The sequence below is a fragment of the Linepithema humile genome, chromosome 1 (genome assembly GCF_040581485.1).
Source record: "Linepithema humile isolate Giens D197 chromosome 1, Lhum_UNIL_v1.0, whole genome shotgun sequence".
NCBI classification, from domain to species: Eukaryota; Metazoa; Arthropoda; class Insecta; order Hymenoptera; family Formicidae; genus Linepithema; species Linepithema humile.
The window spans coordinates 13,862,560-13,889,404 of record NC_090128.1 but is presented as its reverse complement, the minus strand read 5'-3'; the positions used below and the strand labels follow the sequence as shown (position 1 = coordinate 13,889,404).

Sequence of the window (26,845 nt, the reverse complement as noted above, 5' to 3'; positions counted from 1 at the left end):
ACTATTCGGAGTTTAGTGGTGCTACTCGCGTCTTTTATTACCGCGTGGTGCGGCATATAATATCCGTCATCACCGGGATCTTTCGTCTTGGAAATATGCCCTAAAATCAAATACTCATCTATTACACGCGTGTATTCGTTTTTGAAAGCTGGATTTGCATCGAATTTGCGTTCCAATGACATTAAACGCTTAAGCGCAATTGTTCGTGTTTCGCCAATATGCGTCATTGTTGGGCGAAATGGCAAGCAAACTTTATAACGTCCTTGATTATCTCGAGACACATTCTTTACAAAATGTGTTTCGCATTCAATTTCTTCTTCAGTTTTCGGTTTAATTTCCGCGATCTTTTCGATCGTCCAAAACTTTGCTAATTGATTTTCTAAATTTGTTACGAAAGACTCAAATTTTAAAGGAGCTTGCGATGACGCATCGCCAGCAATCACCCATCCCAAACGCGTTTTTTGCAGATATAAATCACGATCTTCTCTTAAATTAATCCGACCGATTGAAAATAAAGACAAGGTAGCTCCAGAACCAATTAATAAGTCAACTGCACATGGAAGGTGAAATTTAGGATCAGCTAACTTAATATTCGACGGAATCTTTATCGATCCGCGTGGTACAACCTCCGGAGGAATCAAATTTGCAATAGTTGGTATTACTAAACACGTCAATTTTTTAGAAAAATCATCATGAATAGATTGTATAATTATGTGCGCAATGCCTTTAGATTCAGTGTTTATGGCATTTATCGTACCGATCGGTAGTGTTTGCGGACTTATTTGTACCTTTAATCGTTTTGCAAAACGTTCGGAAATGAAATTGGCAGACGCGCATGTGTCTAATAGAGCTCGGCATAAAACGCGATTATTTTTACGATCGTGAATATAAACTGACGCGCTTGTTAATAATTGTGGCCGGGGAATGTATGAAGCCAATGCGAAATCCGCCACCGCAGTGCTCGATTTCTCGATTAGTCATTGATCTTTATCTTTAGTTGTTTCTACGATTGATGTACCCACTTTAGCCGTATTCGCATATTTATCCCAATGCAAAAGCGTATTGTGTTTTTTCTGGCATATAGTGCAATTCGAAAATTTGCATGGACTATCACGGTGGGAACGTAAACAATTGTAGCAAACCTTTGCATTTTTTACTGTCTCAATGCGTTTAGGTATAGATAATTGTTTGAATGCATTACATAAATAAAGAGGATGTCGCTTAGTTTTACATATTATGCAATTGCGTGACGCATTTAATATGAATGTTTGATTCGACGAATGCAGTCGCTTCTTTTTCGCAATGGGCTCATGAATATTCCTTTCGGTGTCAGAAAATTTTGATCTTTCGCGTTTTGATGCACAAACTGCCGATTTATATAAGAACTCATACATCTCATCTAACGTTGGAAATTCATCTCTCTTTAAAGTCACTTCCCACTTGTCTATAATACTCTTCGGTAATTTACTTTCAAGAATATGAACGATAATCTCATGTCCTACGTTCACTCCTAATGCTGCTAGTGATGCGAGATGTTGCGCGTCGTCCGCCAATTTCGACAAACCGTTTGCAGTTTCTTTATCTAAGACGGGTAAATTCATAATCATCGACAGATGTCGGGAAACTAAAATCCGTTTAACCTCATACGAGCGTTCTAATAATTCCCATGCCTTATTATAATTTATTCCGTCTATTTCAAGAATTTTTATTTTGTTTGCTGCATCTCCTATTAACGCTGATTTTAAGTAATGCAGCTTATCGATATCTGATAAATCTGTTTGACTGCCTATCATGCTGTGAAACGCGTTTCTGAAAGATAACCATCCTTCGAACTTTCCGTCGAAAGTAGGCAAGGGCGCTTGAGGTAACTTAATTCGTAGTCTTTTATTAGACGCGCTAGTCTGCGCGATCGCTACCTGATTCTCGTCATTAGAAGCATTTCCGGCACTCGATGTGCTTGCAGCGCTTGATGAATTCGCGTTATTTAACATGGCATCAATTTTACCCGCGAGCGAATAAAAACGTTCCTGAATATTCGAGAATTCGATTTGATGTTCATCATTAGAATCCAAAATCGCAAGTTCATCGTTAAATTCTTCAAATGCATGATATAGTTGAGTTAAACGAGTAATTCTTAATTTTAACGTAGAATCATCCAAAGTGCCTTTGTCGAGGGTATTATATAAGCCAGTGATCTGTGATTTTAGAGACGTTCTTTTTTACAATATAAATTTCGTTCTATCCGACATTGTAAATTGTAATTAATTGACTTACTCAAATCGGCAATACTTATCTTCCGTTAACGGCTGAATTTAGTTTCGTCCAGATGAATCGGTCACCCTGGTGTATATGAATGTTGTCACCGTCAATCTTTCCTTGATCGATTCACTGGTAATTAACGCTTGAGTGAGGCGTACCTCACAGGAGGCACCATTGTTTTGTAGCAGTAAGAATAATTCAAATAATTCTTCACTGTGGTTTCGTATAATAAAATATTTATTATTACTGATATATATGACTTTGTGTACTGATACGAGCTAGCTGAGAGCTTAGAACAGAATAATAACTGGAACGTGTTCGTTCGACCTCATATATATATAGCGTGATAGGATTTTTATGTCACGATTGGGGACAATATCCTCTTCTGATTGGCAGTTGTAAGTTGCTAGATCTACACCGCAACCAATAGAATCATAGACGGTGGAATAACATAAAAATATAAATAGTGCCGCTCAGACAAACAACTAGCTCGCGTTAAATCAGCGGATCTCTTTGATCCTCGTATTATCGTTTTTAATAAGTGAGTGGATGCGCGCAAGGGACGTATACGGCGGTGAATCCTTATGCTACACCACACATTACGTTAGAATGATGTTACAAATAATTGATTTCGATATATTTATTAACTGAATATTACTACTCAATATATATTTTTAACTTTTAATATTTTTTACCAACAAATTTTATTCGACAGAATAATTGTATAAAAATATTAATTCTTAACAATGTCTGTTGCAATATGTATATATTTATTTAATTGTTTCTTTTCTTTGATTTCTATTGATCCTGAATTTTAACGTAACTTACAAGATATTACGAATACTGTTACGAGCGTATAGCTACGTAATAGATTATTTAGAATAAGTCGGGACACGTTTGTGGAAAAAGTCTTTATTCGGTGTTGCTGGTTTGAGCTTTGATCGAGAACTGAACTGGCGAGAATGATCTTCGTTTAAGGTGCTGTAGGAAAATCGTAGCGGCGGAATGTTTATTGGAAGGAAGCGGTTTTGTCAAAAGGAAAATATGCGTTAGGCATAGGGACAGCGTTTATGTTTCTTGCAGTCATCGAAGGGTCATGTGTTTAGGATCAAGAAGGAGTAAAGATAAAAAAGGTTCAAAGGTTCGAATAAAAAAGAGTAATATAAGAAACTATAAGTTGCGGCACGTAACATCTCCCCCCTTAGGAATGAAGATCTTTCTCGAAGTAGAAAAATACATTTAAGATCTTATTTCTAAATTAACGCAGTAACTTAATCTAGTATTACAATGATCAGAAAAATTAATATTCAACGATGTTCTAAACAATGAGGTATAACGTAGTCTTATACTCTAACATACACATGTATAGGCTCTTATACTATGTCATTAATTCGCAATGTTAAATTTCCTTAAAACGATACAATAGTTGTGCTTTGTCTCACACGCGTTCAAGTCTTGACAATCGATTATTACGAGAGCGAGAACGTCGGATCTCGTTATTTGTTCCATGTCCCTCTCTTTCGATACGAAGGGATTCTTCGCTGTCGGTCGGTACCGATATAAAGGTAACTTCGCGTTGCGTAGCTGTCGGATGAGCACTACGAGTGGTTATATTATTATTAAAACAGTTGTTAAAATACTGAACGCAGCCTTCCTTAGGTATACAACATAATTTAAAAATATGAACGAACTTACTAATCAATGAACATTTTACCGTTATATAGATAATAACTAATCCTATCATAGTATATAATATATAATAAAACCAACTCAAAGTCTTTTCATATAAGGTTTTAGTTCGGTGATGTTTGCCTATCTCATTTGCTTCTTTATATAATTCGTCCAAACTAGAACTAGCTGTTTTTAACAAATTAATATCTAAGTGAGGTGTTTTACCAATGTTTAACAATTGAAGCTCTGAAATATTAACATTACTTTCTTTGATATCTTCGCATAATTTGTTTGTACTAAGATTAACGTTAGGAATAAAATCTTTGTCAATGGTATCGATTATGCTTATAGTTTGGGTATGTAATAATACATTATCCGAAATGGCATCACATTCCGGGGATAGTTTAACTAAACCAGTTAAAAGTAGTTGTGTTTGACGCGGCTTGTCGTCTTTACATAAAATGTGAAGGGTCTCCTCCCGCGGCGCAGTATAAAGCCACGAGTTCGCAGATTGTAATTGATACCAGACAGTATTATGAATTTTCATTACACGGATATCGCATTCTTTCAATATGTTTTCTAATCTAGCGGATTTCAGTAGTTCCGATTCGCAAGTATGGACGGTCGAAATCTGGTACAATAGGTCCGTTTGTTTGCAAATCATTGCGTCGTTAATCTTTTTACATTTTGTGATATCTCGATCGGTTAAGTGTGTATACAATTGTTTGTCAGTTCTGAGTCCTATGTACGAGTGTAGCGGGTTTATGAATGCGTAAACGTTTTCTTCGTTCTGTTTGATCGGTAATGGAATCATATGGTATAATATGAAATCATTTTGTTCGATTAATGGAATTTCGAAAATGTAAACTAACCTATGATTTTTATAAAATATACTTAAATCGCTAGCATCGATTAGGTTATTAAGTTGGCTAGGGTCTAAAGTTACAGGTAATCTTTTGTTGTTTGTCATATAATGTGAATCTTTTAAATTATTAAATAATTCTCTAGGTGTAAGTATTTTCGGATGGAGTAATCCTCGGCGCGCTAGTAATATAGCATCGGTAAGTATTGTTAAATCTAGTTCATATTCTAACATCAATTCGGCACATTCTAACAAATATGAATTTGTTTCGGTGTTTAATTGTAATGCGTTTAATTTTCCCGTGTTTTTGTAAATTTCGTCGTTAAGTTTATACAAATTAAAATCAATTTCCTCAAATTTATGTTTATTTTCTGCAAAGGCAAGACTAAACTGATTAATCGTGGATCGCATAATGCTGATTTGTTTTTTGTATAATTCTGTTAGCTGTTTTGAATTGTTATAGACGAGATCTATTTGTTCGTTATAGTAATTAGCATCGGATGAATCTAGTGTGCCAAATAAAATTTTCGAAATTTGTCCTACAAAGTCAAATACACCACGTTTGACTCTCGCTCCGCGGTTGTTGAAACGGATTTCGTCATCAAATCGTCCTACCATGTCGTTGATAGTTTCTCGCTCTGTTTTTAATGTTATTAATCTTCGTTTAATACGTTCTAATTCTTGTAGTCCTGAACATGTTATATTGTTTCCGTACATATGGTATCTGCTGTAACATAAGATTTCGATTTTCTCCGCGTAAAATTTCAATATTTTTTCTTTTTCTTCCAATGGCGCAAGATTTACATAACTAATGAACTTCCAGTGGTCTCTAAAAATAAGAAGGTCGCCTAAGTTTTCAAAATAGACTCCTGCCAGTCTCGTTAGTGGTTGGTTAGTAAAGGCTTCAAAAGACTCTGAACTAGTCATCATCGACATCAACATTCTGTAAAGGAAAATATGCGCGTTTTAATTTATTGACATGCAAGATTTGATTGCGTTTGCCTCTTTTAATTTCATAATTTACATCGTTCAGTCTACGTGTAATTTGGAATGGTCCGTCGTATTGATCAGACAATTTTTTACTGCCTGTTCTGACCGTTTCGTGTAATACATAAACGTATTCTCCCGGATCTAAAACTAATGGTTTCATTTTCTTATCGTAATATTCTTTTGCTGACTCTTTAGCCTTTTGTAAATTATTCTTAGCGTTTTTTCTTAAGTAATTCAATCTATTCGTTAAATCTGCGAGAAATTCCTCGTGAGTGATTCCTTGTCTCGGTTCTACAAGTACGGAAGGAAGTCGCGGTTTTCGTCCAAATACTAGTTCGTACGGAGATATTTTTGTTCCTTCGTGATAAGCGGTATTATAAGAGAACATAGCGGCATCTAGAAATGAATCCCAATTATTTTGATTTTGATTAATATATGGTTTAAGGTATTCAGCTAATACGTGATGTGAGCGCTCTAATGCTCCATTTGACTGAGGGTGGTAAACGCTTGTTTTTACCTGTTTGATTTTAAAGATCTTTGCAATTCCTTTCATTAACTCTCCTGAAATGTTACTACCTTGATCGGACAACAATTCTTTAGGTGAACCATAGGTATAAATATATTTATTGACGATTTTATCAGCTATAGTCGTACTGTTTGTGTCTAGCAATGGATAAGCCGTGCAGAATTTCGTTAATTGATCCTGTGTGGTTAAGATGTATTTATGTCCTTCCTCTGTTTCCGGCAAGGGACCCACAATGTCGATCGCTACCTTTTCAAATGCCTCACTTGGAGTGTCAGTAATTAACATGGGTGCTCTTGTTTTTACTCTAACTAATTTTCGTTTTTGACAATCATGGCAAGCTTTTATATAATTTTTTACGTCTTGTTTCATACCATCTCATGAGAAGTATTGTTGTATTCGTTTTAAAGTTTTTGTGACGCCTTTGTGACCTCCGATCGCTGAATTATGTAGTTCTGTTAAAATATTTTGTTTTATTATTGGATCAACAATTTCTTGTGTTAACGATTTTAATAGATATACTTTAATTGGTGTATCTTTAAATATATATTTTATCATTTGAGTTATTTTTATTTTATTGTTAGCGTCTCCTATAGGTGCTATCGAAATTATCGTTTGGTTATGTGCAATTACATATTCTTTTAGTTTAATTAAGCAATTAAAAATATCTTCCATATTTATTGGGGTATTTTTATTTTCGCGTGTAACGAGATTTATTTCAGTTAGATGCTTCTTTTTCTTAATTTTAATATTTCCCGGTGCGAGCGTTATGTCTTCTGCTTTATTACCGTTTTTAGAAAGAGAAATTTTAATTTTAGGAGAAGAGTTTATTTCTTTCACTAAAAGACCTTTTATGCTACCTGAAATTTGAGGGATTATATTATCTGTTTCCCACAATAAATCATTTAGTGCGTGTTGTAAAAATAAGCTATAGCTCAAATTCGCATCGCTACTACCTGAAGCTTGTATCTGAAAGGTCATTATTTGCGGATTTCTAGAGAGTGCATCTGCATTTGTATTTAGTTTTCCTTCTTTGTATACGACTTTATAATTATATTCTTCTAATTTTAATTGCCAGCGCATTAGTCGGGATGATGGATCTTTAACATTAAAGAGCCAAGTTAACGGCTTGTGATCCGTGATAATTTTAAATGGTTTACCGTACAAGTAAGGTCGAAAATGTTTCACTGCCCAGACAATAGCTAAAAGTTCTTTTTCCGTTGTGTCGTAATTTTTTTCTGCTTTATTTAATGTTCGTGAAGCGTAACCAATGGGAAGATCGCTGCCTATTTCACCTTGTGATAAGATTGCACCGATTCCTTCATCGCTTGCATCAGTAGTTAATAAAAATTCTTTATCAAAATCTGGATATTGTAAAATAGGTTCTCTCGATAGTAACTGTTTTAGTTTTTCATAATTAATTTGTTGCCTCATTTCCCATTTAAATGGTACATTTTTTCTGAGGAGCGAGGTGAATGGTTCTGTAATTTTGCTGAAATTTTTAATAAACCTACGATAGTACCCTACAAGTCCTAAAAATTGTTTTACTTGTTTATGATTTTTAGGAACTGGATATTGCTCGATTGCTTTTATTTTTTCTGGGTTAGGTTTAACTCCCTTATCTGATATTATATGGCCTAAATATGTTAATTCGCGCTTGAAAAATTCACACTTGTCTGGCTGTAAGCTAAGACCAGCTTCTTTGATTCGTTCGAAAATTTGGTGTAATTTTTGTTTATGTTCTTCTAAAGTTTGTGCGTATATAACGATATCGTCTAAATAAACAAAGCAAACATTTCCTTGTAGTCCGGTTAAAACGTTATCCATCAGGCGTTGAAACGTCGCGGGGGCGTTCTTTAAACCGAATGGCATTTTTTTATACTCGAAATGACCGTTAGGCGTGTTAAAGGCTGTTTTTACGGTGTCTTGCGGATCCATGGGAATTTGATGAAAGCCTGAGGCTAAATCGAAACACGAAAAATACCTGGCTTTGCCTAATTGATCTAAGATATCTGATATGTTAGGTAAAGGGTATGCATCTCCAACTGTTTTTTCATTTAGTTTACGGAAATCTATTACTAACCGCCATCGTTTGTTACCATCAACGTCGGGTTTTTTCGGCACTACCCATAACGGTGAGTTATACGGTGAAACAGACGGTTGAATAATATCCTGATCTAATAATTTATTTACCTGATTTTTAATTTCGTTTTTATGGATCGGTGGATATCTATATTGTTTTACGTTTATAGGGATGTTATCTGTCGTATTTATAGAGTGTGTAATTTTATTAGTACCTTTTAATTGATCTCCCGGTAAATAGAATATATCATTAAAATTTTCAATTATAGGTTGTATTGACTGTTTTTCTTCTTCATTTAAATGATCTAATCTTAAATTCTGTTTTAATAATTTTAATCTTTTTGTTACATTATTTGAGATTACCGAGTCTATCTTATATGTAGGGCTGTCCCTCTGGCTCGTGGTAATATCCACTGGCTCTACATCGATCTCAGGTAACTCTAGTTCTACTTCTTTTTCAGTCGTGTTTGTCACGTATGTATACGTTTCTCCCGCGTGATTCACTTTTACTATGCTATTCATTAGAAAAACACCACGTTCTAACTCTTTGTGATCTATGAATGCATTATCAATGTTATAATGTTTCGTTTGTAACATCACAGGGCAAATACTTCTACTCGGTAACGTTATTCGATTACTAAATTCTAATGGGTATCTTTGATTATTGCTAATTGTTACCGTTCGCGTTTTGAAGTCAATTTTCGCGTTTTCTTGACGCAGATATGTAGAACCTATAATTCCTTGTTCCTTCAAAGGGAATTTACTGGGCACTACATGAAATTCGTGAACTCCCGTATTTGAATGTAAGTATGCAGTTCCGAAAGTTTGTTGCTTTTCTTCGGTTATGCCTTGAATTTCTACTTTTTCATCGACATACACAAGTGTATCGCGCTCTAATGCGTTAGCTTTAATGATGTTAATATCAGCGCCTGTATCTAACAAGAATCTGTCTCCTGAATTTCTAAGCTCTTCGAATGGGATTGATATAAGATTTCTTGAGGTTGTTCTGATTGTATATGTTCTTGCTCTTGTTCTAGTGATTGAATCGGATGTGCGCGACTCGATATTTGGCCTTGACGTTGCGCGCTTTTCGCTTGGCCATGGTAGTTTAAATGTGAATTATTAGTTGAATTATTAGGTAGGTTGTTAGATAAATTATTATTATGTTGATAATTCGCTTGATTATATTGATTGGGTTGGTTAAACCGGTTGGATTGATAGTTAGTGTTAGAAAAATTTTGGTTACTGTTAAATCTGCTTCCGTTTGGGTTATTATTCCGCGAAAAATTTTGCTCGCGTCTGACGTTATTATATTGGTTATTTTGCCAAGAATTTTGATTTTCACGAGAGGCATTTTGTGAATCGTAACGTTTTTTCCTACATTCGTTTTCTGTGTGTCCTATTTTCCTGCAGTAATTATAAGTTATTCTCGATGTATCGTTGAATCTATTTTGTCTAAATCTTTCTGAATGATAATTAGATGTTGTAATGTACCTAGTTGCACTTTCTATTGCGTCTTCTAACGTGTTAAATTTTTGTGATAAGAGAAGTTGTGCCGTTTGATTGTGTAATCCGCCTAAGAAATGAGTAATTAATTTATTCATTGCAAAGATTCTTAGTCCTGCTCTTGCTGTTGGATCAGGGTAATTAGAAATTGCAAGGATCATTTCAGAGTTTAATTTTCTGGTTCTAGTAGCATAATCTTCAATGGATTCATTTCTTTTTTGCTGAAGTTTATTAATTTCCACTTCCCAATGGTCAAAACTTTTGGAATTTCCGAATTTCTTTTCTAATGCTTTGCATAAATCATCAAGATTATTTATTGTATAGATTGTTCTCACTAACGCGGCATCTCCCGTTAATTTAACTTGTAAGACCGATCTAAAGAAAAATAACCTATCGTCTGGCTCGACTAAGTCATTAACTCCTTTACAATCTGCTGTATATTGCGTCACTGGAATATTTTTCCCATTAAAAACAGGTATGAGCGATAAACTATTACGGACGGGAAAATAGCTACTGTTACTCGTCGAGGATCTTCGACTTTCTAGATTTGTGCCAAAATGATCTACGCCTTGCGCTGACTCTACCGTTTCTGTTCGATCGTTCATATTGATTGTTTCTAGATTTGAGATTACGTGATTATGTTTAGAATTATTATCGCTAATATAACTAATCGACGAACTACTTTCCGAACTGTCTGTATTATAATGCGCTTTAGTGTCTCTAAAGTTTACAAAATTCATAGACTTACAGAAGTACGATGCGCAGCATATCTATGACGAGATGGTTTCACGCCGCTGGTAGATATAGATGAATTGATGATGATGACGTAGATGAGATGATGATGAGGGTTGACCTTTTTTCGTGCTGGCCGTCCACGGAGTCTCGTTGTTGCTGTCCTTTTCCTTCGTTAGCTGCTGTGCTCGTCCAGGAGCGTCCTGATGCCTTTTTCCTCGGGGTAGGTTGTAAACTACACGTCGTGGTTTTATCGGCTAACAGACAGGATCTCAGCAGGTTGATCGAAATGTGCTCCCGTTAATTTCGTCAGGATAGCACCAAGTTATGATTGACCTCGGTTCTTCTACTTGATAGTCTTGCTTGGCTACGAAGTTTTCTCGAATTCCAGGTCTCTAACTTTCTTTCACTTAATATTAATTAACAGCAATCAGCTCAATTATAGTAAAAATTTCCGCACTTTTACACACAAATAATCCCACCGCTGCCACCAATTGTTACGAGCGTATAGCTACGTAATAGATTATTTAGAATAAGTCGGGACACGTTTGTGGAAAAAGTCTTTATTCGGTGTTGCTGGTTTGAGCTTTGATCGAGAACTGAACTGGCGAGAATGATCTTCGTTTAAGGTGCTGTAGGAAAATCGTAGCGGCGGAATGTTTATTGGAAGGAAGCGGTTTTGTCAAAAGGAAAATATGCGTTAGGCATAGGGACAGCGTTTATGTTTATTGCAGTCATCGAAGGGTCATGTGTTTAGGATCAAGAAGGAGTAAAGATAAAAAAGGTTCAAAGGTTCGAATAAAAAAGAGTAATATAAGAAACTATAAGTTGCGGCACGTAACAATACGCATAAACGACAATTTTATATACCAACAATAATTATCAACATTTTGAAATCAAATTATTAAAAATTAAACTTTTACGTTTCCGATCAATGTTACATATTATACATATTAGTGATAAATTACATTTTATAAACCTACATTTTATACCGTCATCGTAAATACTACATTTAAGCGTTTGGATTTAAAAACATAAATATTTATACATATACATGTAGCAAAGAGAGAATATACAATAGGTGTCACACTACACGAAAGATATTCCTCATACGCCAGTTCGGGTTTCATTCGTGATCATATCAGGTATAACGAACGCGACAGTGCTAGTGCGAGTATATAAATTATTTGATTAATAGTTTAATAGTTTGAAATTGAACGAGAACTTAAGAAAATAAAATGTTTTTTTTATTGAAATATATGATAATAATTTTACTAAATGAAACGTACGCGCAAATTACGCATGATATTGAAACAATATTACTGCCGGCATCGAATCCGACAGGCGCAATAAAGGTACGTGCGTTTTACAGTATAATTCTATTTGTTGCTCGTTATTCGAGAATTATCAAATTTCTTTTTTAATTGTCATTCAAATTAAAGATACCAATAACACTGAAAGTTTTCGGACGATTGATTCAACTGAATCTGCGTAGAAGTGATCAAATTGTATCGCCTGCGTTCAAAGAATGGAAATATAATGCGAAAGGCGTGACAGAGAAATTGTTTAAATTAAACGTATCAAGTCATTGCTTTTATTATCATGAAGATCATATCAGCTCTGCGGTTATCAACTTTTGTCATGAACATAAATTGGTCAGTAATATCACATGAAAAACAAACAGTTTTTAAATTTTTATGTGATTACTTGTGACCTTTATTATTTTTCGTTTTATATACAATGACACATAAAGAATAAATATATCTTTTTAAAAGCAGGAAGGATTTGTTTTTGTGGAGAACAACACGTTAGAGATACAGCCTTTGCGGAACGATTTCATGCCTATGTGTTTAATCTACGATTTTAGAGGACAATCTAATCTTTCACTTGGCAAACCTTATGTTATTAAAAAATCAATGGAATATTTTGCTGATTCAAGTCTTTACCACTGGGACATGTTTAAACTAAAGCGACGTCACGTGCGCAATGCGCAACAAAATTTAACTGTGGAACTTGCCGTTTTCTATGACGAAGCAGCATATAATACGTCCATGTCAATTTTGAACAATGATAAGGATAAGTTACACAATATGATATTAGACTATGTAAATCGTATCCAAAATGCTTTCAGTCGTCCGAGTTTGGATGCCTTTTTCAATATTACGTTAATAAGTTTAAAATATCTGAAAGAACAGCAGTTAAATTTGCCAATTTCTGATGGCGACGCTAAAGAATTGCTCAATTTTTTTTGCACATACGTGAATTTTCTTAATCCTTCGGACGATAATGATCCGCGTCACTAGGACATTGGCCTTTACTTAACCGGAATAAATCTTTATGAATATATTCACGTATTGCAACCGTATTACAGAACCGAAAAGAATTATGATATTAAGGGAAGAACCTACCAAGATAGCGCATGCAATCCGCTTTTATCTTGCGCAATAGTAGAATTCCGTGATTCATCTGAAATCACATCATCTCTTGAAGCTATTTATAAGATCGGAAATCTGTAAGTTTTTGTATATCAGTTTTACGTATAGAGAATAAATTACATTTTATAATAAAATTTATTTAATTGTACAATTGCACAATAAAATCAACAAGTAAACAGTCATTATTAAAAAAATTTATTCTTTAATTGTTTACCATGTTAACTATTACTAAATCATAAGATAAATACGAATATTTCAATCAAATAATGCAAAGTGAAACATATATTTAAAATTAATAATTTATCTGATCAACAGTTTAGGATTAACACAAGAGCAAAGTTCTAGCGATTCGCAAAAGTAACATGGTCTAAGAATAGTAACAAAATTGAAAAACTCTGGGAAACAAAAACGTGTTTTAGAGATCAAGCAAAAACAATGATTTCCAAACCGGAAAACATCAATAATGACAATGCGGGACAGAACTTAACCATAGAACTTGCCGTTTTTATCGACGAAGCAGCATATAATAAGTCCATGTCTATTTTGGACAATGATGAGGATAAGTTACACAATATTATATTAGCGTACGTGAATCGCATCCAGGCTGCCTTTAATCGTCCGAGTTTGGATGTTTTTATGAATATTACGTTAATACGTTTAATTATGCTGAGAGAACAGCCGTCAAATTTGCCAATTTCTGACGGCAATGCTGGCGAATTGCTCTTTTCGTTCTGCACATACGCGGATTCTCTAAATTTTCCGAACGATAATAATCCGCATCACTGGGATATTGCCCTTTACTTAACCGGAATAAAACTTTATGAAAATGTTATGGTAAAATTTAAAACGCATGACAGAGATGAGAAGAATTTTCAGATTACGGGATATACTTACTTCGATAGCGTATGTAAGCCGCTTCTCTCATGCGCGATAGCAGAATTCCGTGACAAATCTGAAGTCGAATACCCTCTTACTGCTATTAAGATGATCGGAGACCTGTAAGTTTTTAAGAACTAGTTTTACGTATAAATTGAAAATAAATAACATTATATAATGGAATTTATTTAATTGTAGAATTGTACAATAAAATCAACAAGTAAACAATCATTTTAAAAAAATTTTATTCTTTAATTGTTTGTTATATAAACTATTAATAAACTAAAAGATATTTAAGAATATTTTAATTAAACAATGCAAAGTAAGGCATATACTTAAAATTAATAATTTATCTGTTTTACAGTTTAGGATTAATACCAGAGCAAAGTTCTAGCAATTTGGAAAGGAATATAACATGGCCCGAGTATAATCGTAATAAAATGGAAACACTATGGGAAAGAAAAACATGTCTTAGGGATCAAGCAAAAAGGATGAACTTTAAAAAGGAAAACATTGATAATACGCAAAAGAAATTGATCATAGAACTTGCCGTTTTTTTTGACGAAGCAGCATATCATATGTACATGCCTATTCTGGACAATGATGAGGATAAGTTACGCGATATGATACTAGCATACGTGAACCAAATTCAAGCTTTGTTGCATCATTCAAGTTTTGGTGTTCTTGTTGATATTTCATTGGTAAAGTTGGTAATAATGGATAAACAGCTATCAAATTCGTCTACTTCGACGGTAACCATACAAAGATGATCAATTCATTCTGCGATTACTTGAATTTTTTGTATCCTAAAGACGGGATTGATTCGCTTCAGTGGGACATTGGCCTTTACCTGACCGGAATAAATCTATATGAGTCAGAAAAGGAACGAAAGCATTATAGTGTTGTAGGAAGTTCTTTCGTCAATTACTCGTGTACCGAGATTTTATCGTGCGCTTTAGTAGAAATCAGTTCTACCGGTCCTAACGCAGTCTCGGGTTTTGCGACGTCTCGTGCTGCTGCTCATGAAATCGGCCATCTGTAAGTTTATGTATACTTTTTTATACAAATTAAGTATATAATATTTATTAGAAGAATTTTCATATTTGTTCAATTGTAAGATAAAACTACTCAGAGTTTTAAAGAGATATAGTTTTTTAAGGTGTAAAACTTCTTAGTAACTACAAAATATTTAAAAATATTGCAGATAAGGCATATTTTCGAAAGTAATAATTTAATTGTTCAAAAGATTAGGAATGAAACACGATAATGACTTCATCAATTCGACGTGTTCGAAAAGCAGATACATAATGACAGATTTTCAATATTTGCGGGGACAAATAACATGGTCCGAGTGTAGTCGTAACATTACAAAAAATCTCAGGAAAAGAAAACCGTGTCTTCTCGATCATACAAGACGAGAAGAGACCGAAAATCCATATGCACTGGGCCATTCGCGTTATCACGATTTGCCAGGAAGAGAATGGACCGCCAAAGAGCAATGTGAATTATTTTTACGCGACAAAGATGCAAACGTAGTCACGTTGCATGATATATGTCAAGTCTTACAATGCGAAACGCCTCGCAAAAATGAGTATTTTTTTGCCGGACCTGCGTTGGATGGTATGTCTTTTTTATAATTAAGGAGTTCAATCTAAAGTTTTGAACTAAATTTTTTTTAGGAACACGTTGTGCACTCGAGAAAGAATGTCGCGGCGGAGAATGCGTGGCCGTTATCGAACCACCATACATTTTTCCGTATTGTGAAGACAATAATTGGAGTGAATGGAAAGAAGACTCCTGTAAAAGCAGTTGCTTGACGCAATCCAAAGGCGTGGTAATCAAACGACGTTTTTGCACACATGGTACTTACAAAACGGCTAGTTGTAATGGGTCATATTACGACGTGGTTCTTTGCAATGACTCAAGACTTTGCACTGGAAAACGCAAAAGAATTACCGAATATGCTACCATAAAATGCACCGAATACAATTTAAAGGTGAAAAAGGGAGGCGGAAAATATTTCAACTATGATCCAGAAAATGGGCCGGGATGGAAGGTCATTCATGATAAGACGAAACCGTGGATAGCCTGTACCGTATATTGCTGACGAATTGTATCTGCTGCAAAAAAGCAATATGAATATGTGGCACGCCTGGAAATGCTCGACTTAGATATCGACCCATACTTTCCAGATGGGACACGGTGTCACTACGAAGATGGCCAGAATTATTACTGCCTCCAGCATTACTGTCTACCGGAAAACTACTCAATCCAAGAATAATTGTCGAGAGCTTCTTGATATGTGTAGAGTAGGATTTAAGAAAAAATAAAATTGCAAATACGCATAAATCAATTTGAAATCATTTACAATTTGTTAAGCATCAATTCTAGAGCCCGTTGAACAAGCGATGTTACTTTTTATTTTACCTAAAAAATCTACTTTTTGTTACAAAAATCAAATTTATAAAAAATACGTAACATTATCAACATAAAAAATAAATTCTATCAATTACATTGTTATGATTGCAGAAGGAAAACAAATTAATAGTTATAAATTGACATATTTATGAAAAAAGAATATAATTTTAAATAAGTGTTCCGAATTAATTTAGCATCTGTATCTATATTCGTCATTAGTACCTGTGTTTTATTCCTCATCAAGTGCGCCGTTACAGCTACGGCTAATGCAACCAAGCGCATTAGAAGTAGCGTTATCGAATTATAAGTCGGTTGTTCTTTCATAAAAACATCGATTACTTAATGTTCAAACCTCATGAATTTTATAACAAACTATTAAAATATATACAGGGTGTCTGGCAATAATCGCCCCACCGGTCATATACAGGTAGAGGAGGTTAAATCGAGTAGAAAAACCCTTTACCATTTTTTAATTTTCATAATAAGTACTGAGTAATTAACGAAAAAAGATCGGCGAATCCGCGCGAGTAAAGCGCGCGCGGTGAGAAGGACGTCCCACTGCTACGCGATCACTAGGACACAAGGATCTAGCGTTACGCGCCGCTCGTATGTTGCCATTGTCATTTGTAGAGCGCTCCTCCCAACGCTTCATCGCGCGCCTAGTGATCGCATAGCAGTGGGATGTCCTTCTCGCTGCGCGCGCTTTACTTGCACGGATTCACCAATCTTTTTTCGTTAATTACTTAGTACTTATTACAAAAATCAAAAAATGGTAAAGGACTTTTCTACTCGATTTGACCTCCTCTACCAGTATATGACCGGTGGGGCGATTATTGCCAGACACCCTGTATATATTTTAAAAGAACAGCGAAAGTTATTACGCAATAAAGCCCTTAAAAAACAAATGGGGTTAATTTAAAAATTTACTGGTTAATAAAAATTCTTTAATATATATTTATAAAAATGGAGAACGTGTGGAATATGGAAACGCGCATAAGCATAGCAATACATATGTTACCGTCTGCGACGAAGCAACAAATATAGGCCGTTCGAGAATCGCGCAATCGCAATCGAGACGCATCCTGGCAGATGGATTGGACACTAATAGCGAATTATTATATAACAATGATATATAAAAATGAAATGCAAACAGGCGCACGCTTTCGATTGATTGCGCGATTGTGCGGCCGACAATAACCATAAGCGAACAACGGAAACTTCGAGCCGCTTGACATAAAATAATTCAGTGCTTAACAAGCCGAAAAAAAGAAACACTAATTATATCTTCACATAAATATCCTAACATTTAAAAAAAATTGCCGTATATATTAAACCTATCAAAAAACCAGTCGTATATATTACCCTTTCAAAAAAAGCTGTCGTACATATTAAAACCTTTCAACAAGTAATGCTGTTGTGTATATTAAAACTATAAAAAAATATGATATCAGGAAATGACGCCAAGTGGGATTAAAGAACTATGAAAAAAGTTGTAGACTATTTCTAAAAACTCATCAACTAAACTATTTCATAAAACTCTTCTATAAAACTTTTGTACATAAAGCTGTCGTATATATTAAATAAAAAATCTAAAAAAATGCTGTCGTACATATATTATTATATTGCATACTATATTTCACCATATTTTACATATACTATACTATATGTATTATATATATTATTACATATACTATACGATATATATTATTTATAATATTACATATACTATGTATATTATAAAAAATTAAACTCATAAATAAAAAAAATAAAAAAAATATTAAAAAAATAAAAATATTTTAGCAAAAAAAATTTTAAAATATTAAAAAAATTTAATTAAAATAAAAAAATATTTATTAAAAAACGCAAAAAAACTTGGCGTTGCTACAGTAAACTACATGTTAACTTACATGATGTCAACTTATTACATTATGTCAATTAATCGTCAATTGTTATATTATTACTAATTTTTTTGCTTTATAATATTTTGAGGTGTAGCAACGCCAAGTTTTTTTGCGTTTTTTAATAAATATTTTTTTATTTTAATTAAATTTTTTTAATATTTTAAAATTTTTTTTGGTAAAATATTTTTATTTTTTTAATATTTTTTTTATTTTTTTTATTTATGAGTTTAATTTTTTATAATATACATAGTATATGTAATATTATAAATAATATATATCGTATAGTATATGTAATAATATATATAATACATATAGTATAGTATATGTAAAATATGGTGAAATATAGTATGCAATATAATAATATATGTACGACAGCATTTTTTTAGATTTTTTATTTAATATATACGACAGCTTTATGTACAAAAGTTTTATAGAAGAGTTTTATGAAATAGTTTAGTTGATGAGTTTTTAGAAATAGTCTACAACTTTTTTCATAGTTCTTTAATCCCACTTGGCGTCATTTCCTGATATCATATTTTTTTATAGTTTTAATATACACAACAGCATTACTTGTTGAAAGGTTTTAATATGTACGACAGCTTTTTTTGAAAGGGTAATATATACGACTGGTTTTTTGATAGGTTTAATATATACGGCAATTTTTTTTAAATGTAAAACAATACTATTTTGTTTTGGTTGTGACAAGAGCGTGTACTTGGCGCCTTTTTCTTTACCTTTTTTTTTGAAAAGGTTATTTTTTGAGATATTATTTCTTTTTTTTTAGTAATTTGTTTTGATTGTGCCAAGAGCGTGTACTTGGCACCTTTATTTTACCTTTTTTTTTAAAAAAAGGTAATTGATAGATATTTTTTTTTTAATGATATATATACGACTGTTTTTTAAAGCTAAAATAATGAAATATCAGTTAGATTTTGCTAAAGACGGCCCATTATCACCCCAGTCGTACTTTCAGTATACAGCATACGACGGTCCTCTTTAATTAATTAAGTTATAGAAATACAAAATTCTATAAGTATCATATTGTTTCTAGGCCATTGTGTTTTTCTAATTGAAGCATCATCAGCTTCAATCCAATCATTTTCTTCTCTATGCAGGGTGTCCCATTTAACTTGAGACAACTAAATATTTCGAAAAATAAGCATTGTACGAAAAAATGTCCCAAATAAACTTTTAATATTATCAAGGGGGACGTCTGGCTGTATAAAAATTAACCCGCCCCCACCGCCCCTTGGGGGTGGGGCGGGTGGCAACTTTGAAATTTTAAATGGGAACCCCCATTTTTTATTACAGATTCGGATTCCTTGGAAAAAAATACGTAAGTTTTGTCCGAGACATTTTTTCGAATCGTGATAGATGGCGCTGTAATCAGTGAAAATTAGTTTTTGCCATTTTCTCTCACCATCGGGGTGCTTTATTTCGGTGAGTCCCCTCGCCTGTCACTATTCAATTACAATAAATGCTCGAAATGATGACTTTCCATTTCGATGCATTTATTAACTCGAGCTTGGAATGCTTGTACACATGTAGAAAGTGTATCTGGCGTTATTTGTGCGCAAGCATATCTAATACGTTCCACCATGTTTTCTCGAGTATTTGGTATTTTTGTATACTCTTTTTCTTTAAGGTAACATAAAATTATTTCAACTTTCAAAATTATTTCAACTTTCTTCTCTAAAGATAAATAATCCATTATTTATTTGCTGAAATAAAGAACGCATCCGTAAAAAAACAAGTAGCTAGCGTACCAAAACTATGAGGCATCTACATATGTAGTAAATTTCTGAAATACTGAAAATACTGAAAAGGAGAAACAAAATAAATGAAAGAAATTAAGTCAGAACAATTCTTCAATAACTGGATTCTTTAAATTTCAAGTCAAGTAAATTTCAGTAATACGTACGCTAGCTACTTGTTTTTTTACGGACGCGTTCTTTATGTCAGCAAATAAATAATGGATTATTTATCTTTAGAGAAGAAAGTTGAAATAATTTTAAAATAATTTTGAAAGTTGAAATAATTTTATGTTACCTTAAAGAAAAAGTGTATACAAAAGTACCAAATACTCGAGAAAACATGGTGGAACGTATTAGATATGCTTGCGCACAAATAACGCCAGATACACTTTCTACATGTGTACAAGCATTCCAAGCTCGAGTTAATAAATGCATCGAAATGGAAAGTCATCATTTCGAGCATTTATTGTAATTGAATAGTGAGAGGCGAGGGGACTCACCGAAATAAAGCACCCCGATGGAGAGAAAATGGCAAAAACTAATTTTCACTGATTACAGCGCCATCTATCACGATTCGAAAAAATGTCTCGGACAAAACTTACGTATTTTTTTCCAAGGAATTCGAATCTGCAATAAAAAATGGAGGTTCCCATTTAAAATTTCAAAGTTGCCACCCGCCCCACCTCCAAGGAGCGGTGGCGGCAGGTTAATTTTTACACAGGCAGACGTCCCCCTTGATAATATTAAAAGTTTATTTGGGACATTTTTTCGTACAATGCTTATTTTTCGAAATATTTAGTTGTCTCAAGTTAAATGGGACACCCTGTATATATTACAACGTTTATAATTATCTATTTCATTTAGTCTCTATTAGGTCCTGACCTATTATCATCTCTTTCAGTTTAATAAATAATTTAATTATAGTTGTTATAAATAGAATTACAAACTCGTATTACATAGTTAAATTAAATTTGCAATTTATAAGTGGCATTCAAAAACGATATTCAAATACATTGAGTACATGAGTTAGATAATTAATTAAATATGTTAGTACGTATTATTCATTTGATTAGTTATTTAAAAACAATATACTACATATAATTATTTTTAACATGTTCACAATTTATACTGACAATAAGAACAATGAAAAATAGAAACTAGCAGATATTACATTATATTACCACGATTTGGCCGTTCTGCACGTGCGCGACGTCTGTAGCCTGCGTATGGGATATATGTATAGGTACAACGCTTGCGCACAACGCACAGAGTCTGCTCTAGAGTGAGAAACAAATATCATCCGCACCGTAATATTTTTCGAAACTCTCAAGCACAATCAGCAATGTAGGAGTATTACATATATTTTACTTCACACATGTATACCGCTGTGTGGTCAGATTTGATACACAAACAGCAGCAGCAGCAGGAATGGAAGGATTACCGCATATATGCGCAAGTCACATTGTACATGTGAGCTCCGCGCTTCGCATGTACATGGCTTGCGCATGCGTTGCCGGCGATACATGCCGATATGTGTACATCTGAGATACTAGCCATCTATCGGCAAGAATTTATAAAGTACATCCCAGACGACTGAAATAATTTTCATAGTTTTCATGACATTTCGACTTTAGACTTTAATATCTTTATTTATACAGCATATAGAGCAAAAACAAGCATACTTTTATTATATATTTTGGGTATGCGCTATCGATTGAGCCTATTTTTAAATCGATCGGCTCAGGCATTACTGAGATCCGATAATCTCGGCTCGTCTCAACTTTCGGTCTCGCGTAAAGAGACACGGTCGGTCTTGCGCTGCGCGTGAACTTGGCGCGAGACACTGCCGTGTCTCTTGATATTAAAAAAATTTAATTAAAATAAAAAAATATTTATTAAAAAACGCAAAAAAACTTGGCGTTGCTACACCTCAAAATATTATAAAGCAAAAAAATTAGTAATAATATAACAATTGACGATTAATTGACATAATGTAATAAGTTGACATCATGTAAGTTAACATGTAGTTTACTGTAGCAACGCCAAGTTTTTTTGCGTTTTTTAATAAATATGTTTTTATTTTAATTAAATTTTTTTAATATTTTAACATTTTTTTTGCTAAAATATTTTTATTTTTTTAATATTTTTTTAATTTTTTTTATTTATGAGTTTAATTTTTTATAATATATATAGTATATGTAATATTATAAATAATATATATATCGTATAGTATATGTAATAATATATATAATATATATAGTATAGTATATGTAAAATATGGTGAAATATAGTATGCAATATAATAATATATGTACAACATTTTTTTAGATTTTTTTTTAATATATACGACAGCTTTATGTACAAAAGTTTTATAGAAGAGTTTTATAGAAGAGTTTTATAGAAATAGTGTACAACTTTTTTCATAGTTCTTTAATCCCACTTGGCGTCATTTCCTGATATCATATTTTTTTATAGTTTTAATATACACAACAGCATTACTTGTTGAAAGGTTTTAATATGTACGACAGCTTTTTTTGAAAGGGTAATATATACGACTGGTCTTTTGATAGGTTTAATATATACGGCAATTTTTTTTAAATGTAAAACAATACTGTTTTGTTTTGGTTGTGACAAGAGCGTGTACTTGGCGCCTTTTTCTTTACCTTTTTTTTTGAAAAGGTTATTTTTTGAGATATTATTTCTTTTTTTTTAGTAATTTGTTTTGATTGTGACAAGAGCGTGTACTTGGCACCTTTATTTTACCTTTTTTTTAAAAAAAGGTAATCGATAGATATTTTTTTTTAATGATATATATACGACAGTGTTTTTTAAGGCTAAAATAATGAAATATCAGTTAGATTTTGCTAAAGACGGCCCATTATCACCCCAGTCGTACTTTCAGTATACAGCATACGACGGTCCTCTTTAATTAATTAAGTTACAAAAATACAAAATTCTATAAGTATCATATTGTTTCTAGGCCATTGTGTTTTTCTAATTGAAGCATTATCAGCTTCAATCCAATCATTTTCTTCTCTGTGCAGGGTGTCCCATTTAACTTGAGACAACTAAATATTTCGAAAAATAAGCATTGTACAAAAAAATGTCCCAAATAAACTTTTAATATTATCAAGGGGGACGTCTGGCTGTATAAAAATTAACCCGCCCCCACCGCCCCTTGGGGGTGGGGCGAGTGGCAACTTTGAAATTTCAAATAGGAACCTCCATTTTTTATTACAGATTCGGATTCCTTGGAAAAAAATACGTAAGTTTTGTCCGAGACATTTTTTCGAATCGTGATAGATGGCGCTGTAATCAGTGAAAATTAGTTTTTGCCATTTTCTCTCACCATCGGGGTGCTTTATTTTGGTGAGTCCCCTCGCCTCTCACTATTCAATTACAATAAATGCTCGAAATGATGACTTTCCATTTTGATGCATTTATTAACTCGAGCTTGGAATGCTTGTACACATGTAGAAAGTGTATCTGGCGTTATTTGTGCGCAAGCATATCTAATACGTTCCACCATGTTTTCTCGAGTACTTGGTATTTTTGTATACTCTTTTTCTTTAAGGTAACATAAAATTATTTCAACTTTCAAAATTATTTCAACTTTCTTCTCTAAAGATAAATAATCCATTATTTATTTGCTGAAATAAAGAACGCATCCGTAAAAAAACAAGTAGCTAGCGTACCAAAACTATGAGGCATCTACATATGTAGTAAATTTCTGAAATACTGAAAATACTGAAAAGGAGAAACAAAATAAATGAAAGAAATTAAGTCAGAACAATTCTTCAATAACTGGATTCTTTAAATTTCAAGTCAAGTAAATTTCAGTAATACGTACGCTAGCTACTTGTTTTTTTACGGACGCGTTCTTTATGTCGGCAAATAAATAATGGATTATTTATCTTTAGAGAAAAAAGTTGAAATAATTTTAAAATAATTTTGAAAGTTGAAATAATTTTATGTTACCTTAAAGAAAAAGTGTATACAAAAGTACCAAATACTCGAGAAAACATGGTGGAACGTATTAGATATGCTTGCGCACAAATAACGCCAGATACACTTTCTACATGTGTACAAGCATTCCAAGCTCGAGTTAATAAATGCATCGAAATGGAAAGTCATCATTTCGAGCATTTATTGTAATTGAATAGTGAGAGGCGAGGGGACTCACCGAAATAAAGCATCCCGATGGTGAGAGAAAATGGCAAAAACTAATTTTTACTGATTACAGCGCCATCTATCACGATTCGAAAAAATGTCTCGGACTAAACTTACGTATTTTTTTCCAAGGAATTCGAATCTGCAATAAAAAATGGGGGTTCCCATTTGAAATTTCAAAGTTGCCACCCGCCCCACCTCCAAGAGGCGGTGGCGGCAAGTTAATTTTTACACAGGCAGACGTCCCCCTTGATAATATTAAAAATTTATTTGGAACATTTTTTCGTACAATGCTTATTTTTCGAAATATTTAGTTGTCTCAAGTTAAATGGGACACCCTGTATATATTACGTTTATAATTATCTATTTCATTTAGTCTCTATTAGGCCCTGACCTATTATCATCTCTTTCAGTTTAATAAATAATTTAATTATAGTTGTTATAAATAGAATTACAAACTCGTATTACATAGTTAAATTAAATTTGCAATTTATACGTGGCATTCAAAAACGATATTCAAATACATTGAGTACATGAGTTAGATAATTAATTAAATATGTTAGTACGTATTATTCATTTGATTAGTTATTTAAAAACAATATACTACATATAATTATTTTTAACATGTTCACAATTTATACTGACAATAAGGACAATGAAAAATAGAAACTAGCAGATATTACATTATATTATCACGATTTGGCCGTTCTGCACGTGCGCGACGTCTGTAGCCTGCGTACGGGATATATGTATAGGTACAACGCTTGCGCACAACGCACAGAGTCTGCTCTAGAGTGAGAAACAAATATCATCCGCACCGTAATATTTTTCGAAACTCTCAAACACAATCAGCAATGTAGGAGTATTACATATATTTTACTTCACACACGTATACCGCTGTGTGGTTAGATTTGATACACAAACAGCAGCAGCCGCAGGAATGGAAGGATTACCGCATATATGCGCAAGTCACATTGTACATGTGAGCTCCGCGCTTCGCATGTACATGGCTTGCGCATGCGTTGCCGGCGATACATGCCGATATGTGTACATCTGAGATACTAGCCATCTATCGGCAAGAATTTATAAAGTACATCCCAGACGACTGAAATAATTTTCATAGTTTTCATGACATTTCGACTTTAGACTTTAATATCTTTATTTATACAGCATATAGAGCAAAAACAAGCATACTTTTATTATATATTTTGGGTATGCGCTATCGATTGAGCCTATTTTTAAATCGATCGGCTCAGGCATTACTGAGATCCGATAATCTCGGCTCGTCTCAACTTTCGGTCTCGCGTAAAGAGACACGGTCGGTCTTGCGCTGCGCGTGAACTTGGCGCGAGACACTGCCGTGTCTCTTGATAATATATTCAAAACCAAAGCATTGTAACCTTCTAGAGGCAAAGAAGAAATAGAAAAGTACCTAATCTTGTATGGTTTAGTTCGACCACTGATTTGTCCGTGTGTGTTCGTTACTAAAATATGTTTCTTTAGTAAAAAAATTTTGAAAAATTTTTACCAACGTGTTTTAGATTTTCCAGTTTAATGTTCCTCAATCCTTTTTTTGTTATGCAAATTTATGTAAAAACAGATGGCAAATTGTTAATAAAGATTGAAGTTTATCTAACAAATAAAACTAAAATTGTAATTAATGAACGACAATTATTAAAATTAAATATTAGCAAAGAAATATAAGATATTTATATGTACCAGTTCTGGCCATTATATTTATAACTATTTAAAAAATTATTTTTTTTATAGTTGGAGATTGAAATATGTCTAGCCATTGAGACATTTATCTTATTACATTTTCTTTTAACAACAATTTAACAAATAAAATTTGAAAAAAATCTTTTAAGATGATGTTCCTTATATGCAAGAAACTTCTTCCACTCTCACAAAAGAGAATCTTGCTGAGAATCTTTACCTACCCACAGTCATTATCTTTGTCAATAAACTGCAATCTAACTGCCAAAGCAGAAGTTCCAAAGTTTATCGACAGCAAAAAATAAAAAAAAAATTGTCATTTGTAGAGCGCTCCTCCCAACGCTTTATCGCGCGCCTAGTGATCGCATAGCAGTGGGATGTCCTTCTCACCGCGCGCGCTTTACTCGCGCGGATTCGCCGATCTTTTTTCGTTAATTACTCAGTACTTATTATGAAAATTAAAAAATGGTAAAGGACTTTTCTACTCGATTTGACCTCCTCTACCTGTATATGACCGGTGGGGCGATTATTGCCAGACACCCTGTATAATATTAAATAAAACTCTGCTTTCAATTATTCTGGAATAATACCCCAATAAATAATTTTTAAAAATGTCAGAATCAGTTGTACCTCCAAAAAAAAAAAAAAAAAAAATAAAAAAAAAAAAAAAAATTTTTTTTATAAAAAAAATAAAATTAATTTTCATGAACAAAAAAATCCAATAAAAACTTTCATTAAAATTATAAATGAAAAAATTTTTGATAATTTTTTTTTATTTAAATACATAAATATTAACCCTAAAATTCATATTCCAAAAATATTTATGTGTTTGAATAAAAAGGAATTATCAAAGATATTTTAATTTATAATTTTAATGAAAGTTTTTATTGGATTTTTTTGTTCATTAAAATTAATTGTATTTTATTTTTTTTTTTTTGAGGTAAAACTGA

General features: G+C 33.1%; 2 protein-coding genes across 3 annotated transcripts; one reads left to right on the top strand and one right to left on the bottom strand.

Annotated features, from left to right (window-relative positions):
* Positions 1 to 2,862: 2,862 nt before the first annotated feature.
* On the bottom strand, positions 2,863 to 7,176 carry LOC136997441 (uncharacterized). The gene has a single exon (XM_067348187.1). The coding sequence runs from the start codon at positions 5,732 to 5,734 to the stop codon at positions 3,698 to 3,700; it is 2,037 nt and encodes a 678-aa protein (XP_067204288.1). The 5' UTR covers positions 5,735 to 7,176; the 3' UTR covers positions 2,863 to 3,697.
* Positions 7,177 to 9,819: 2,643 nt separating this feature from the next.
* Positions 9,820 to 16,147, top strand: LOC105679565 (A disintegrin and metalloproteinase with thrombospondin motifs 13-like). 2 transcript variants are annotated; one of them, XR_010888186.1, is made up of 7 exons: positions 9,820 to 11,980; positions 12,068 to 12,280; positions 12,404 to 13,137; positions 13,376 to 14,058; positions 14,301 to 14,974; positions 15,141 to 15,556; positions 15,616 to 16,147. XR_010888186.1 is itself a non-coding variant. In XM_067348190.1 (7 exons), the coding sequence occupies exons 5-7, from the start codon at positions 14,703 to 14,705 to the stop codon at positions 16,041 to 16,043; spliced, it is 1,074 nt and encodes a 357-aa protein (XP_067204291.1). In that variant the 5' UTR covers positions 9,820 to 11,980; positions 12,068 to 12,280; positions 12,404 to 13,137; positions 13,376 to 14,058; positions 14,301 to 14,702; the 3' UTR covers positions 16,044 to 16,147. The 2 variants fall into 2 exon arrangements, 1 of the variants encoding a protein (XP_067204291.1); XM_067348190.1 differs by having other exon boundaries at positions 15,183 to 15,556.
* The last annotated feature ends 10,698 nt before the right edge of the window (positions 16,148 to 26,845 follow it).

Bases quoted from the DNA above. Each gene is read 5' to 3' on its own strand.
- LOC136997441 (XM_067348187.1), bottom strand. From the start codon at position 5,734: ATGTTGATGTCGATGATGACTAGTTCAGAGTCTTTTGAAGCCTTTACT.
- LOC105679565 (XM_067348190.1), top strand. From the start codon at position 14,703: ATGATCAATTCATTCTGCGATTACTTGAATTTTTTGTATCCTAAAGAC. The intron at 14,975-15,182 runs GTAAGTTTATGT...ATTGTTCAAAAG, and splicing joins GCTCATGAAATCGGCCATCT to ATTAGGAATGAAACACGATA. The intron at 15,557-15,615 runs GTATGTCTTTTT...AATTTTTTTTAG, and splicing joins TGCCGGACCTGCGTTGGATG to GAACACGTTGTGCACTCGAG.